Source organism: Drosophila nasuta, chromosome 3 (assembly GCF_023558535.2).
Source record: "Drosophila nasuta strain 15112-1781.00 chromosome 3, ASM2355853v1, whole genome shotgun sequence".
Classification (NCBI taxonomy): domain Eukaryota; kingdom Metazoa; phylum Arthropoda; class Insecta; order Diptera; family Drosophilidae; genus Drosophila; species Drosophila nasuta.
Genome location: NC_083457.1, coordinates 55,202,121 through 55,219,036, shown reverse-complemented (window position 1 = coordinate 55,219,036; position 16,916 = coordinate 55,202,121). Strand labels below are relative to the sequence as shown.

The 16,916-nt window shown below is 31.1% G+C and overlaps 3 protein-coding genes across 29 annotated transcripts in view; 2 read left to right on the top strand and 1 right to left on the bottom strand.

Annotated features, from left to right (window-relative positions):
* LOC132789617 (protein alan shepard) overlaps positions 1–13,143 on the top strand; it is a 32,621-nt gene extending 19,478 nt beyond the window's left edge. For 6 of the 24 annotated variants that reach the window (XM_060797736.1, XM_060797723.1, XM_060797747.1 and 3 more), the window contains 9 exons: positions 782–1,035; positions 1,920–1,978; positions 2,931–3,055; positions 5,757–5,898; positions 5,959–6,329; positions 6,379–6,564; positions 6,942–7,114; positions 7,611–7,651; positions 8,365–13,143. In XM_060797736.1, coding sequence (XP_060653719.1) covers positions 782–1,035; positions 1,920–1,978; positions 2,931–3,055; positions 5,757–5,898; positions 5,959–6,329; positions 6,379–6,564; positions 6,942–7,103 — 1,299 coding nt within the window. In that variant the 3' untranslated portion in view covers positions 7,104–7,114; positions 7,611–7,651; positions 8,365–13,143. Of the gene's footprint in view, positions 1–781; positions 1,036–1,919; positions 1,979–2,930; positions 3,056–5,756; positions 5,899–5,958; positions 6,330–6,378; positions 6,565–6,941; positions 7,115–7,469; positions 7,583–7,610; positions 7,652–8,346 lie in introns of those variants that run through there. The other 18 variants (XM_060797738.1, XM_060797729.1, XM_060797740.1 and 15 more) reach the window with 17 other exon arrangements.
* A 533-nt stretch (positions 13,144–13,676) lies between these two features.
* On the bottom strand, positions 13,677–15,315 carry LOC132789621 (vacuolar protein sorting-associated protein VTA1 homolog). 2 transcript variants are annotated; one of them, XM_060797751.1, is made up of 5 exons: positions 15,240–15,315; positions 15,023–15,170; positions 14,888–14,949; positions 14,667–14,817; positions 13,677–14,445 (listed from the first exon to the last, which is right to left on the bottom strand). In XM_060797751.1, exons 2-5 carry the CDS (start codon positions 15,130–15,132, stop codon positions 13,830–13,832), a joined length of 939 nt encoding a protein of 312 aa, XP_060653734.1. In that variant the 5' UTR covers positions 15,133–15,170; positions 15,240–15,315; the 3' UTR covers positions 13,677–13,829. The 2 variants fall into 2 exon arrangements, with proteins under 2 accessions (XP_060653734.1, XP_060653733.1); XM_060797750.1 differs by lacking the exon at positions 15,240–15,315 and having other exon boundaries at positions 15,023–15,233.
* A 296-nt stretch (positions 15,316–15,611) lies between these two features.
* On the top strand, positions 15,612–16,719 carry LOC132789623 (peroxisomal membrane protein 2). Of its 3 annotated transcripts, none has more exons than XM_060797755.1 (4): positions 15,612–15,717; positions 15,847–15,945; positions 16,007–16,265; positions 16,326–16,719. In XM_060797755.1, exons 2-4 carry the CDS (start codon positions 15,857–15,859, stop codon positions 16,548–16,550), a joined length of 573 nt encoding a protein of 190 aa, XP_060653738.1. In that variant the 5' UTR covers positions 15,612–15,717; positions 15,847–15,856; the 3' UTR covers positions 16,551–16,719. The 3 variants fall into 3 exon arrangements, with proteins under 3 accessions (XP_060653738.1, XP_060653737.1, XP_060653736.1); XM_060797754.1 differs by having other exon boundaries at positions 15,644–15,746; XM_060797753.1 differs by having other exon boundaries at positions 15,685–15,781.
* Positions 16,720–16,916: the final 197 nt, after the last annotated feature.

Here is a 16,916-nt window from a genome sequence, read left to right as displayed (position 1 = left end):
CAATATACCAGATTGTCAGCCAAAGCAACTAAGACCCCTAGTAAGTAGGCGTTTTTGCCCATACAAAAGTATTTCTTTAATAACTTCTAATTTTTATCCGATCGCAACCAAATTTTCAGGAATCATAACTACTATAGTTATTATTGTATATACCAAAATTCGGAACTCTAGCTTTAAAATTACGCTTGTTATTCGATTTTTTTGATTTGCGGGGGCGGAAGTGGGCGTGGCAAAAATTTGAAACAAACTTGATCTGCGTGCAAACATAACAAATGCTGTCGAAAAAAAATTATAGCTCTATCTCATATAGTCTCTGAGATCTAGGTGTTCATACGGACAGACGGACAGACGGACATGGCTATATCGTCTCGGCTGTTGACGCTGATCAAGAATATATATACTTTATAGGGTCGGAGATGCCTCCTTCTACCTGTTACATACATTTCCTGCCGGCACAAAGTTATAATACCCTTCTACCCTATGGGTAGCGGGTATAAATATAAGCATAACTCTCAAATATTAGGGCAGGAAAAGTTAAGTGAAAAGTGACAGGCGTGCATAAGTATGATATAGCCGCTACGCTGTTAAACTATTTTTTCAATTTAATACCGAGAATGCTTGGATGTGAAATCTGATACGGTAATACGGTATTATTATTTCATTAAGTTTAATCACCCGGTGTAAATATAAAAATGTATTGATCTCACCATATAAGTTGACTACACTAAAAGGGATCTTTAATAATTAAAACCAAACATGGAATTGTTTTCTTCTTTTTCAGTACGGCCAACGTGTACCAACTGCAGCTTCACCCAGCAATACCAACTCTAGCAGTTCATCGAATACGGGCTCCCAGAGCGGTACACTGAGCACCAGTCTAAGCAACACGACAAACACAAACACCACAATGGGTCCTAACGGAACGGCACAGAATCAAAATCAACAGGGCGGCGAGCAACTGTCGAAGACAAACCTCTATATTAGAGGTCTCCAACAAGGGACAACGGATAAGGATTTAGTGAATATGTGTGCACAGTAAGTATTTGTTCTTCGATTTAATTGTTTATTTGTTTCAAAATAAAATTGTTAAAAATATTTACAATTGCCACACTAATCGGGTTCAAAATAGAATTGCTTATGGCTTTGTTTAAAACGAAATTCAGTTATAGTCTCCTCATCCATGCGGGATGAATGGTAATAAAACTCAACCTCAGTGTTCAGTCAAAACTATTGTAAACATATTTTAATTACAAGAGTAGAGAATTTTAATTAATAGAATTTAATTCAGTCTATAGTAGTTAAATAGGTTTATACATATTGCACCGTTACCCATAGTCTAAAAGGGTATCATAACTTTGTGCCTTCAGAAATTTTATGTAACAATCAGAAATAGACATCTCCGACCTCATAAGGCCCGCCTGTCTGTCCTTATGAATACCTAGTCTTAGAGACTATAATAGATTGTATCAGAAGTTTTTGAGAACAAATTTTATTTGGAAAAACGGCTGTTGCAGTCGAGTCATAGTTGCCTCGTCTGACAATTTTGAATATTTTTTACTCTATGTATATTTTAAAATCAATAATAGCTTTCAATGTATTTTAGTATTGTTCCCTGCTGTTTTGCATTTAATAAAAATTGATATCTCGCAGACGAACCCATTCGACTTTAATAGCTTGTATTGTACTTAAATTTATGAATATAAATTTATATCTTTTGGGTAAAGGTATAACGGGATAACGGTATATATATTCAAAGGAAATGCTCTAAAATTATACTAAAACGAATATATGTTAAAAAAGAATCGGTTTAGATCTCTAGTTTTCTGACTTACTTCCTTCATATCTCTAGGTATAACGTGTATTATTCCAATTAATTTCACATTCTTTTGACTCCGTTTTATATTAAACTCTTCTTTCAGATACGGAACAATTATATCAACCAAGGCTATTTTAGATAAAACAACAAACAAATGTAAAGGTATTTTTTTCTTCACCATTCTCATCATTTTATTTATGTGTGTTTTTCTTATATGTATTATTAGTATGTGTTATGTAATTAAATCATTGAAAGGGAAACAGAAAAAAAAATTACTTTAAATGCTTCTTTTTTTATTTATTTTTTTTTTTTTTAATATGCCACAATATTCTTTTAATGTCAAAACAAAAATGGTCTACATTCATTGAGTATTAGGCATTTAAAGTAAATAATTTTTGTATTTAGCCAATGTATATTACATTTTATTTACAATTTCACTGAAGGCTTTCTATTAAGCCGCGATGGTTATTTTAAATTGGCTGTTCAACATTTTAGTTATTACATCTTTCGATTAGTTAAGATTATGAGTTAATGATTTCGTAAAGTTATTATTCCGCGTTCGTATCATCCATGCATTCATTCTATTGCACTTTAACCCCACTACTATATATAATAATGATAATTATATATTTTTGTAACATATCTCGTTCTCAATTAAATAAGATATAAATATCATAACTCTATTAAATCAAAAATAAATTGTTATCGTGCTATATTATTAAGCAATTAATAACTCTTTAGTTTTTTCTTTCGATAAAATGTTCTCTTTCTTTCCCTTACCATGCTTTTGGCACATTTTGTATAGTAGGGAAATCTAATGCGAATAGTTAATTAATTTATTTTCCTTTTACTTTCTATGTCTACTTCAAAATGAATTTGACATTTTAAAAATATTTTGTTTTTGTTATTTTTTGGACCAAACGAAATTCAAATTGCACGCACAATTTATGCTCTTCTAAATTATTAAATGTGCATCCAAAAAATCATATTTGTACAATTTTATATATATGCATATATATTTAAACATGCAATTAAAAAAATTCCACCTCCCTATGTTAATCCAAACACACACGAAACGAAAAACAAAAACAAAAACAAAATATATTTCTTACAGGTTATGGCTTCGTCGATTTCGAGCAGCCAGCCTATGCTGAGGGCGCCGTCAAGGGACTGCAGGCGAAGGGAGTGCAAGCTCAGATGGCCAAAGTGGGTATCTGGGTGCTTCATAGGCCGGCCATTGTACGTTTGTTTGCATGCAAGTAATTCTCACTCCTCACACTGCAAACTATCCCCACCAAGACCGTGACGTCTTACCATATAATCCACAGTCCCAACCATTCCCATAATAATATCCAAAAGCCCAGTCTATACAACTCATTTCAATTGTTTTTATTTTCTTATTTAAGACTAATTTTGATTTTTATTTTTATTATTTGTTACAATTATACTTCATGTTTATTCTAATGTTTAAGTTTTTTTTTCATCACAGTTTATTTCGGTTTTTTTTTTTAAATTTCTATAATGAACACAATAATGAAGTTGCTTTAATTACACTAAAGAATTTTTCAAAATTAATTTATCCAAGGTTTTATAAAGTTACGTTGACTTAATTTCAGTTAACTTAAACTAAATCCCTACCCATTGTGTTCCTTATCCAAACAGAACTTCAATACAAACCATAGCGAATCCCTTAGATTGTAGTTTTGTTAATCCACATAATTATTTCGTAATAAGTAGGTAATACATTAAACATCCTTAAATACACTATTTTAATATAACATAGTCCAAGTTTTGTAGTCCTCGTTCATACATTCTAAATGTAGTTATTATACACAATTTTCAAATTGTATATTACAGGCAGACTAGATACTTTTTTGTATACGTACTGATTAATATATATCATAATACATCAAAATAGACTATACATACGTATTGGTTAAATTGATTTCAAATATGTGTCTACAGTACGTACAAATTTAGAATAAATTAATTAATATTAAGCAAATTAATTCAATAGTGTTTAGTACAATGTACTTATGAATACTAAAGGAAAATATTCGTCGTAAACCTATCCTTTCCATTTTTCTTATGCTAGATTTTTAAAAAAAATTTATTAAAAATGTTATACATATTTATTTACTAAATGATTGGTAAATTCGTATCAACCGTTTCTTTTCATTTTTATAACAAGAAATTCAAAAAATATAGTCAAATTTATACATTTCGTCTAGATATCAAATATGAAAACATCAAGTTATTACAGACTCGGTTCATAAATAGAGTTTTAAAGTATTAAAGATTTTTTTTATTCATTGTTAACTATTTCAACTATTGTTTACAATCTGTACTATATGTAGCTACATTAACCCTAACTCATGTGGATTTTGTCAATATATAACTGTAGTTATATTAAAGATAATACTTTGTATTAGCTACATATGATATATTAGAAATTTGGGGACGCGATTGAAGATAGCTGAATCACTAGTAGAAATATTTTAATTTTAATGTTTATAGTTTTCCAAGTGAAGTCTTTTTAGTAGACCTCGAATTCCGAATATTTATATTTCATTTTTGTTTTAGGGATTAAAATTGGTTAATTTTGGTGACACCAAGTTTCATTTCATGAAAATTTGAACTGTAAGTGTGACACATTTGTGCATAAATGGATTCATGAAAATGAAAGTTGAGTATCTATTAAACAAAATATGAAAGTATACAAAACTCAAGTTGTATTAGTATTTCAAGTGAATTTGTTCACATCATTTAAATATTACCCTCTTTAGATATTTATGTAAAATGTCATGGTTTGATTGATTGATACTCAATGTACCAAAATGTGACCATCAGTATTGAAGTAGTTATAGCCAATAGCAATTCACATCACAGTTCATCTTAAACTTCGAAATATATAAATAACTGATATATGGTGCGAAATAAATTCGCTACTTGTAGACCAATGAATAGAACGTTTAATGAATAGACGGATATAATCTACCCTTATCAATTTTTCCAATTAAAGTGCTACATTAATAACTATGTAGCTAAATAGTTATTATTTTTGTACAAATCTACAATATTAAACGTAATGCTACATGAAGTAATATTTTAGATAAGGATATGTTCAATTGAAATATACAAATTATGATCATTATTTATATAGCTTTATAGACATGTATCATATATTTTAAACTGTATAAATTGACTCGTATATTTGAAGTTATAGCCAGCCTTATAATCCACCTTCAAAGTTTGTTGTTTGAATACGCAAAATGCTACAAACTTGTGCCGGCCAAAATCTAACAAAGATATACAAAACCAAACTAAACTCTAAGTATAAAGTTCACTTAAAATAAGACATACATATGTGACCAGGTATTTAACTTAATTAAGTACAGTAAGAAATTCTATACATTTACTTCATATATCATAATCCGAATAACCCTATATACATACAAGTATGTGTACATACATACTTAAATATTAACAATCTAAAATTAAAAAAAAATAAATATTTTAGGTAAATTTAAGCCAAATTTTATGTCTTTAGCAGAATCATTTCATTCGACACGACATTCTACATTCGAAATATCCATTAAGCCAGGCACACTTAAACGCAAACACTCATGAACAACACCAACAAAATTCAGAAAAACTATAAGAAATAAACGTTTGAAAATTTTACTAATGACAAAATTTCCATATTTTAATTTTTTCTCCTTTTCTATCTATTTCGATAATTGTCGTCCTTCTACGCATACTTAAAAACTTTATTCATACACATGCATCACACGCTTATGCCAAAAATGCTTTTGTTTATGTATGTTAAACTTATGTGTGAAATCTTCAAATAAACTAAAATGATTGACTGATCCTTCAACAACTAAACAACATACATAAATTCGCAAACTGCTGTCCTATGCATACAACAACAACACAGCAACAGGAACAGGATCCCACTAATTTGTATATAGCAAATTTGCCCCCTCACTTTAAGGAAACTGATTTGGAGGCCATGTTAGCGAAATATGGTCAAGTTGTTTCCACTAGAATATTGCGTGATCAGCAAATGAATTCAAAGGGTAAGGAAAATAAACTGATTTTTGTAATTTACCCTTATTAACATAAACGAGTACATCTAGGCGTTGGTTTTGCCCGTATGGAAAGTCGTGAGAAATGTGAACAAATTATTCAGATGTTTAATGGTAATACAATACCAGGTGCCAAAGATCCGTTGTTAGTGAAATTCGCCGATGGCGGTCCCAAAAAGAAGAATCTCTTTAAAACACCTGATCCGAATGCGCGCGCGTGGCGTGATGTTTCTGCGGAGGGAATACCCGTCGCTTACGATCCAACAATGCAACAAAATGGTGTCAGTGTCAATGTCGGTACACCTATTGGAGTGCCATACTCTCGTTTTGGGGCCCCTCAAGTCGGAGGCTATCCAGTGGCTGGTTCGCAGTGGATACCCGGCTATATGATGACTCAGCCTATCACTCAAGTTGATGATCAGGTGAGTGGCATAATTATTGAGCGTATTTCATATGCCCAACATTTATCAGTATTCAACGTCTGCTTTGCAGTATATGCAAATGGCTGCTGCTCCACAATTGGGTGTTACGTCATACAAACCGGAGGCTGTAAATCAGGTGCAGCCACGCGGTATATCAATGATGGTCAGTGGCGAAACGGCTGTGCCATATGGAACAATGATGCCACAACTGGCAACTCTGCAGATTGGAAACTCTGTAAGTACTAATGGGTGACCAATTTGTGTTATACTTAAGAACAAAGCAAATTATTTGAAATAAAATATAATAAAAACTTCAAATTGCTTACTTGCTAATCCAATTATACAATATTACCATTAATATATAAATATAAGTATTGCTATACATATGATGTTTTGAGTATTACAAATTATATATTTGTATGGTATAATGGCGTTTCCAGAGCTATTGTACTAAGAACTCTTTCAAATGGGTTTCGCTAAAAGCATTTATTTCAAATATTCATGTGTGTGGTGTATAGTAGTTTTCAAATGTTAAATGATGTTAATATATAATTTTTATTCTACATATTTTCTTTTACTCAATTTTCCCACTCCTTTTCGGTTCCTTTATAGAATTTTTCTCCATCGTTACAGTATATTAGTCCAACTTATCCATATTATGCACCACCAACTATTATACCAACAATGCCAATGACAGATTCCGAACAGGCTAGCACAGCTGCATCACCCGACGAGGCATACACACAGTATGCACATCAAGCTGCTCCCAAATAGGTCTTCGCGAGGTGAGTGATATCTCTCTCTCTCTCTGTCTCTCTGTCTGTCATGTTGATGAGTTTCGGGTCAACATATTTCTTTCTAATTTCTAAGTCTTTGAACTTTCATTCAACAGACACTCACTGTACTTGATCATTCGCTTAGAGTGCTGTTGATGTCTTGCTTTTAACAACATAATTTGCATGTACTATGCGTTAAAAAGCTTTGCTCCCTTACACCAACATATAGAATACAATTTTCGAATTCACTCGCCTCATTTCATTTTGCATTAACTTGCATCTTTCCAGATATTCAATAATTATACAAAATAATTTACATCGTAATAATTTCTGTACATCTCTACACACTCTTTTCGTTTCATAGTTTGAGTGCTGCCTGTTGTTGCTTGCCTGTTCGCTTTTAATCTGTTCATCACCTCCAAACTCTAATAACTAAATACAATTTTTTCTTCTTTTTGATTCCTGTGGGCCTGAAATTCTTCAACCAAATTGGTTTTCTATATAGTATAGTTACTAAGCAGCATAAATACTGGTAATAAATACTAGGTAAATATTATTAAAAAAAAAAAACAGTTAAAAAACTTTGTTTGCATGAAATTCTTCTAAAAAAAATTACTTATATTAATCAAAAACTTAATAAATCTGAATACTCATTCATTCATTCTTAGAACTGATTAAATATAAATTCACAGTTTAGACTGTAAATTACAGTGGATCACACCTTCTTTCAACTTCTACCAACCGTTAACTTTAAATCATTATATTGACCAAACTAAGAAGTATTGAATTTATTTAAACGCAGGATTTTAGTTGACCTATTGTCTCACTTTTTATTTTATATATAAATTCTTTACAAAAAAAAACATGGAAAAAATACCACAGATTATTTCAATCAACAACTTTCCAGAAACGATTTAAAGTTGTCCTCTGTAACTTAGAGGTTATATATCTACAATTAACAAAAAGATGTAAAATTTAATATAATTTTATAGTATAAGAAACATATCGAAACATATATTTTTTCCAAATATAGTTTTTAAACTTTATAAAAAGGCGATAGATAATGTAAAGATGGAGAGACTAAAGAAAATGACTTGCTTTATGATAGATGAAAGAATGAATGGATGATCACAAATTATTAAAGGCTATAAAATTTTAGAAATTAACGTTAATAATGACAATTTAAAAAATCAATATTATTGTTCTCGTATTAACTTTATCAATACTTATTTTCATTATAGTTTTTTGTTTAATTTTAGATATAATATTTAAGTACCAAGTTTGTGTACTATGTAATAAAATCATTGGAGCAACATTAACAACTACAATAAATAACAACAAATTTAATAACAAGAATGGCTGTGGGAGAAAGCATAAACAACAACAGAAGCAGCAGACTTAAAATTCATTGGTAAACTTAAGAGAACAACAAAAGTCAAAAGAAATGGTGCTGTTTAGTAAACACAATGTTTACGATTGAAGGAAGCAAGAGAGAGAACCAAGAGTTATATTTAATGGAACCGATAAATAATTATGTTTGAGAGAAAGCGTTAAAAAGTAATGGAATGCAAAGACTAAATTAAAATAATACAAGTAGTAATAATAAAATGGCTTAACAACAGTAATGAAAGGTAGTAAATGAAATCAGAACCATAAAAAATACCAAAATTGTCGATGAAAAAAAGAGAACACCAGAACAGGACTAACTACATTATTTAGCAAACCAAACATTTGAAGCAGCAGTTTGCTAACAAAAATTTATATGTTAAGACATTTATCTAAGGAAATCCACAACAAAAATACTTGCATTCAAATGAAACAGAGCAAGATGAAAAAAAGGTCAAAGTTATGCAAACAAACAATTGTAATTGTTAAAACAAACGAATTAAAAAAATTGCTTCTTTGACGGAAGAAAACTTGTGCAATGTATGGTAAAATTAATAAAAACGCAAGCTAATAAAAATTTGCATAATATACAAAAATATATATTATCCAATATTAAATGAAGAAAGAGAGCAGTTAATTTTTACAAAGCGGCGACATCATTGTTATTATTGTCATCTGAAAAAAATCTTAAGAAAAAGAAAAAACTGTTATAAAAAAATATTTTTTTTTGTTTGTATTTTTATTTTTATTGTAACTTTTTTATTATACTTGAGATACGAAATTGTTATCGAAAGAAAACATAACATTTCAGTTTAAATATTGTAGATTTTTATAAACTGTAAGCAAGCACAAACGATATACGAAAAGAAGTAAAGCGTTTAGCTAAGCAAAAGATCTAAATTTTCATAATTTTCAGCCAATTGTATAAAGAACTTGATAACCCCAAAATTAGGACTTTACGAATTAATGAACTGTTTTTGTTATTTGCTTTTGCCTTTGCTTTGTACTACGAAACTTATTAAACATCAGACAGAAAAAATCCTTAAGGCGGATAACCCTAGGCTTAAGGACTAGCAAAAATGCAGTAAAACAAAATAAGTACAGTAGTTTTAGAAATAAAGAAAAAACATAATATTAACAATAAAAAGATGTGAATGTTGAAGTGAGAATGAAAACAAATCTTGTAATAGTTTTTAAGCATGTTTTTGTGCTCATCAGTCGATTTAAAAAATTTTTTGTAGCTGTCTACAGTTTTTCGTTGAACTATATGTTTCTAGTAATTATATAAGTACATACATATATAAACGGATAGATAAGAATTGCATTACCAAGAAAATGGTAAAAGCATAGCATATTTTTTCTGAAAAAAATAAATAGATTAGCAATGATGACATTAGCAATGATATTGTTAGAAAGAGGAATATAAATATAATGAAAGTGAAAACCTGAAGTCAGACAATGAGGCTTAAATAAAATAATTTTGAAGGAATAATACAAAAACAGAACATGATAAATAATTAAACTTTTCAACAAACAGAATGTAGAACATTTTTCTGATCGAATGAAAACATAAAATTAAAATGCCCAAATGAAAATAAAAATTTAAATGTTTAAAAATATGAAAAGGAAACATATGATTAGAAAATTAGAAATAAGAAGTAATGAAAAATATTGAAAGAAGTACATCAGCGATGATATACCAGGTATCTAATTATAAGTCTATAGTATTCAATGAGTTAATAGTTAAATCTAAAAAGAGACAGAAAGCACTGTGTTTAAAATGAAAGCCTAGTATATATTTATTTATTTCAAATTGAGGTTCTCACACCACGTCTAATTATGCATTGTATTTGTGATTTTATTGAATGGAATATTGATGAATATATTGTGTGCTTATGGGATTTCAGGGGAAATATGAATTTGGATAAATGAAAGGATATTTGTATTTATTCAATTGATATTCAAACAGTCAAAATAAGGAAACAATTTCACACAGGCGAGATCCTCTCAAACTCATATGCCACTTTCACTTAAAAAAATAAACATTCCTGACAAAGTCTTTGATTTTCATATATTCGATTATGTTATTTATGTTACATACATATATGATTCTAGTTAAAAGCTTGACATTTAAAAGCCGTTTCAAACAATCTATGAATAACATAAAAATACCAAATGAAAACAGAACGCCAAAAGTCTTCCTAAGCCTAAACCAAAACAAAAGTGGAGTGTATGTTTTCTTATGAAATGCAAAATCTTATGGTTTATTATGATGAACTTTAATTTTTTAAGTCTAAAGTAATGTAATTTTGTTTAGACTGAATAGCAATTGAAACAATAAAAGATTTAAAATACATCGCAAAATTCAGATGCACAATATAAAAACAAACTTAGCTCCTACAACGATTTACTCAAACGAGCGTTAGAGTAAGAAGTTAGCCGAAACCCGCAAAAAGAGGCAAAGATTTTTGCAAACATTCCAAATGCATAGAAAAAAAGAATAAATACCCATAAATATTTGAAATCAAGAGACGCCTCTACAGGGAAACTAACAAAAGGAAAAAATGACAAAATCACAAATACAAAAAGTTTGTAAATTATTATTTTATAATCCTACAATACTTCTCACACCCTTCCATGCTCTATAAATCTTCAAAGAGTGCAATTTAAAATTTTTATTATTTACCATTGTCTTTACAACTTGCTAATACAGCATAATCAAGATTTTCAACTGTTTTAGGCAGAAACACGTTAAATCTTAAATTATTGCAAACGATCGGAAAGTAGAAATGAAAACTAAAATTAAAAGTTAAATGCAAGAGTTTATAATGCTAGTTATAAGAAAAAATGGAGCATACTAGACTAGACGCCGTCGAAATTCATACTTATATGTTGGAGAGCATAAGAAATATGGAAGCGTAGATTGTGGAATAGTTAAAGTAGTAGAAGAGATATAAACTAATATTTAGAGACTAAGATCAAAGTACTAGAAATTAAGTAATTAAGTAAGTACATATTAACAAGAAGCGTTGCAAAAGTTAAAGCGGGGAATATATGAAATAGAAGACATGTTTTATAATTGGTAGTAACGTTTATGCGTTCGAATCAATGACAAGAATGTAAATTCAATGTCAAACAAATAATAGAAATTTGTAGTTTTTCTGTAGTTAGAACGGGAGCAGAATACGCACGCTATAAACCTCGGATTAGTTTTAAAATTAAAAATGCAGTCGATTTCGTATCGATTGGGAATTAGGCCAACAGAAAGAAATTGTTGCAAATTTTTTTTTATTATTTAACTCTATGCATAAATGTTTGTTTTTCGTCTGAATTTTGTTTTAGTTGCGTTTAATATGATTACTTTAGTTTTTTAACTAATTTTAAGTAGTTAATTTATTATTTGACTTTTAAGAAAATTTAAAAAACAACCAGATAAAATACAAAAAATTGCATATTTGAGATACACAACGCAACATAAATTTAATTAAAAATTTATTAATCACTTGAAAGAAATTGTTAAGTCTACTTTTAGTTTGTATTGCAAGAATTAAGACTAAATAAAAAACTCAATGAAGAGCGCAATTCAACTCTTGGTTTTTGTTTTTGGCTTTTAGGTTAATATGAATTAACATTTATTTTTGGTTTCCTAATTTTATATTTTTTAGATTTGAAGTTTTTATGTAATCAGCTTACACCAAATAGTTACGAACTAAATTCTAAATTAATTGTATTGCGTTTTAAACAAAGGTCAGATGTAGTTATAAAAAGTGTCAGGAAAAAGTAAAATGGAAATTCATAATAAAAAAAAAACATTTTTTAATAAGGCCAATCTAAGAAAATAATAAATATAATACATATATATTTTTTTGAAACTTTTTGAGAAAAACGTAATAAATGAGAAAAAAATTAATAGGAAACCAGAATATATCCAAAATTAAAAGTGCTAATGATGGAGGATCTAAATAATTCAACATGCTAGGCAAATCAATCGATGATCCGAATGATGTCATTCCAATGCAATGAAGGTAATAATGATTCAAGAAATATGCTCATTATGTTAAACAAACGAACAGAAACAAGAACAAAGCGAAACATAATATAGGTGTAAGTAATTTCTAAAGCTAGCAAATGAAAAGCAGCTATTAACATTTAGATACAAAAAATAAACAAAATTATAGAAAAGAAAAAAAATTTAAAAATAATCAGTGGTCAGCCGGGCGCAAAGTAATGTACATTTCGCTTGTTGCTATTTTTAAGTTTTAAATCAAAGTCTTTTAAAGATCTTTATTAATTTTCTTGTAAGCAAGCGATAGAACCGCGTTAAGTGCTAATTAAGTATATCTGTCTTTGTAACTCTCCGCTAAAACCCTTTGAAATCTCTATGTATTTTTTAATCTATAATTTTTGCATCATTGAGAAGCTTTGCAGCATTTTTTATATGCATATGAAAAGAATTGAATTAAAAACTAGCAAAATCAGAACAAAGAAACATAAATTATGAGGTTAAGAAAAAATGCAACCACTTTGCTAAAACTTTCAAATTTACATGCGTACGTTTTGTGCGCTCAACTTTAATGCTACAAATCATAAATTAATGATATGGAGCTGAGGAGATAAATAAAAATGATGATTTAATGAAAAATTAAAAAAAATAGTTTAAGCAAACATTTTGCAGCTTTTGTGCTTATTTCGCTTAAGAAAAGTAAGACTAGTTCAACAAACGGAAAACAACTAATTGTAAGTAACTGAAAGAAAGAGGAAACCCAAAAAAAGCCGAGCGGCAACATTCGAAAAGCAGCAGAACTTGTAAGTGAATATAGTAAAAGATTTAAATAAAATTCGAAGAATATACAAGAAATGACTCTAAACAAACACTAAAGAAAGAATACTGTCATCCAAAAAAGAAAAAAAAAACTGAACTTTTTCTGAATCAATAAAACGCAAATTGATTTTCTGTAAGAAAACAAACAGACTGAATGTTTTTATCGTGGCGGACTCTTTCCCTTATTATGTTTAGCAGAACCAGAAACAATAATGTAAGCATCAGGAACATCAAACCATCCACCATTCAATTTTACAAATTCTGCTGATGTATTTGAGTGTTAATAAATATTAATAATTAGTTATGTATTTATTGTCTTCCTCCTTGTTGCACCATAGACATATTGAAATAACCCATACTGAATTTGTTTAAGGTGTTTATTAAGCATCCACTTCAAGTGGCCGTCGAATAATTAGGATTCTGTGTATTTGCGATGTCAAGAGTGTGTGCTTCTTTCTAAGTGCTCGGTACTCTACGCCGGTATCTTTCCGGAGTTACCCATCTAAACGTGTGTGTTTATTCCGAGCCTGTGCTGAGCAACTTGAGTGCCTTTTGCAGATTTTCGATGGCCGTCTTTACATCATCGTAGTTGAGGGCGCTGCCTGCATATTTGCAATACTTCTGAGCGGTGATCATTTGATCTGGAGTTATTTGAACGCCTGCAACTGGCACGATCGGTATATATGTTGCTGCATTTGGCTGTGCCGTGGGCACATATGGCTCAAAACCACCTGGTTTCTCTTCCTCTACAGGGGGACTCGGCAATTTGTTTGGATTGTTAAGCACCTCTTCTGCTGTCGGTGGTGTTATGTGCGAAGCTGGCGGCGATGGCGTAGTTGGTGCAATCGGATGGACGTCTTCTGATGGTGATTCATCGGGTAAATCTGGCTGTGACCCTGCACCAGCACCAGCATTATCACTTCCACTAGCAAGATTATCACCCAATTCGGCAGACTCATCATCCGGAAATGGGCCCGGAATAGGCGTTTCACCGTTCTTCAAGCAATTATGTATGTAGGCAGCCTTATACTTGGCGTATTTGCGATTATGGAGAGCCTCCTCGCTCAGCTCACCAAACGTAAGCAATATATCGTACAACACACCACTGGAGTAATAAGCCTTGACAACGTTTCTGCAAATAACAAATAAGTTTAATGTTATATTGTCAAATTTTTGGTATCATATGAAATTATGGTTAACAGTCAAAAAGCAGTCTCTTTCACACAATAGTAAATAGATCTAGATCTATTTATTAAGCTAAACCAAGGGTAGTCGTTTAGTTCTTTCGCATTTGCTAATAGTAGGCAATAATATGCTGACAGCCGCCCACATTAACAATACTTGCAAACTTACTTGCCAAAATTTTCCTCGCGATCCTGTTTGTCGGCATAAAGGAATAGTTTGAGCGCATAATTTTCAATATGAGCCTGTGCAGCGATGTCGTTAGTCAAGGCCTCGTTGTCAACATGCTGTTTCTTCATCTGCTCCAGCCAATCCATAATTGCTGACATCAAATTCCAAAACATAAACACGAATGAGTCATAGTATTTATGCCTGCATTCTTTTTTACTTACCCAGCAACAATTTTGTTTCTTCGGCAGACTGTGAAGATGCCTTTAGCCCAATTTGCAGGGCACTTTAAAAATAAGTATAATCATTATTGTTAGTTTGATTTTTCTTAATGACAAATTATTCAATTTTCGACTTACTAGAGACGGGCCCAGTAAGCAATGACGACATCGCGAGAATCATGTTCTTGCGCCAGTTTGAGGAAGTGTTGAATAGATTTCAGTGAAGGCGGACACGGTGGAAACTCCATCGTCGAGTCGACTACTAATATATAATAACTACAAATTACTGCAAAAAATGAAATTATTATTTTATTGAGCAGTCCAATATTTTGCTTGCTAGAGTTGCTACACTAACAATTGGGTGACCATTCAGTGCGAATACGTATTTTCTACTCACACGCAGGGAGACCGTTTCGTTAAGTAGAATCTTTCGCCACAGAATTCCTTAATAGGCTGTGTGTAAGAGAGGGATGGGCTGTGAAGCCGCATCAGCAATGATTCTGAAAATGTGGCCATAATTTGGCCTATATTTTTGTAAATTAATCGAAAAAAGTGCAATATCGATAAAAATCAGCTGATAATTTCTTTTTTTATTTTTAAATAACGAAATAGTAACAAAGATATAATTTCACTTATACATTTTTGCGCAAATATATGTTATTTTTATTATTTCCATAAATATATCATACCACTTGAAGTATAAGTACATGATTAATTGCAATTTGCATATGTTGGTGTATCTCGACTTAGTAAAGCATTTTTTAAATTATGAAGTTTCGGTCACACACCAAACAGGTGTTATCTTTGAATAATAAGTATTCTATTGACTGCAGGTTTGTTTTTCAGTCGTTTACGTCGTCTGGTTAGTATAGTGTGGGGTTACCAGTTGTGAACGAAGTACTTTGAACTTTGCACTTCACAACAATCCGCATATTGAAAATTCCGTTTATCCATATCCACAGCTAGTTGAATATGTCGCTCTCAAGGCCTTTATACTCGCTGTTCGGCAGCTATCTGGAGCAGCTTTTCAATCATCCCGTTCGCACCAAATGTCTAACGGCGTAAGTAAAGAGCTGCATGCCTTCATCTACTGTACCTACCTAAGGATCAATTATATTGCAGCTGTTTTCTAGCTACCTCGGCTAATGTTACCTCGCAGCGCATATCAGGCGCCAAGACACTGAATCAACACAGTGTCTTTGCCTATGGCGTTTTTGGACTTATCTTTGGAGGAACTGTTCCACACTATTTCTATCAGATTGTCGAGCGTTTGTTCAGTCATGATCTGCGCTTTCGCAAATTTTTCATCTTCTTATCCGAACGCTTTGCTTTTGCACCTCTGTATCAGTTTCTTTCCCTATACTTCCTTTCGATCTTCGAGGTAAGTCTTGTGGGCCTTGACCTAGAAAGCTTCTTAACTATGGTTGCATTGTTTCTGCAGGGGAATTCGCACGCCAAAGCCTTACAAAATGTGGAGAAGCTGTACTGGCCTGTATTGCGTGCCAATTGGCAATATATATCGTTGTTAGTCTATTTGAATATTGCCTACGTTCCACCGATGTTCCGCTCAATTAGTTCGGGGATTATCGCATTTATTTGGGCAGTTTATCTGGCCCAGAAACGTCGTCGTCACCAGGAGAAACTGACTGCTGAAAAATCTAAATAAACACATTCCATACAGAAAATTTAAATCGTCGTTGGTAATTGACAATTTACAAAAATCCTCGGTAAAAGTCTGATATTGGCTACTGCAAAATAATAAAACCCTGATACAGCTTTGTAAAGTTTATATTAATAAATACCAGTTTTTTCATATGTTATATGAACTTTGATAACTTTAAAAAGATTAATAAACCTTATAGTGTAGTATTTAATTGGTCTTAGTGCCGTTCAGCTAAAAACTTAAACTGCGTTTAAAATTATACCATTCCCGAACTTAACACTTTATCTACTCTGCGTTTCAAAGGTCCCAAGTGAGGCCAATAATGCCTATTTAGATTATAGGACTAGTTGGGTGTACTCACGAAGATTA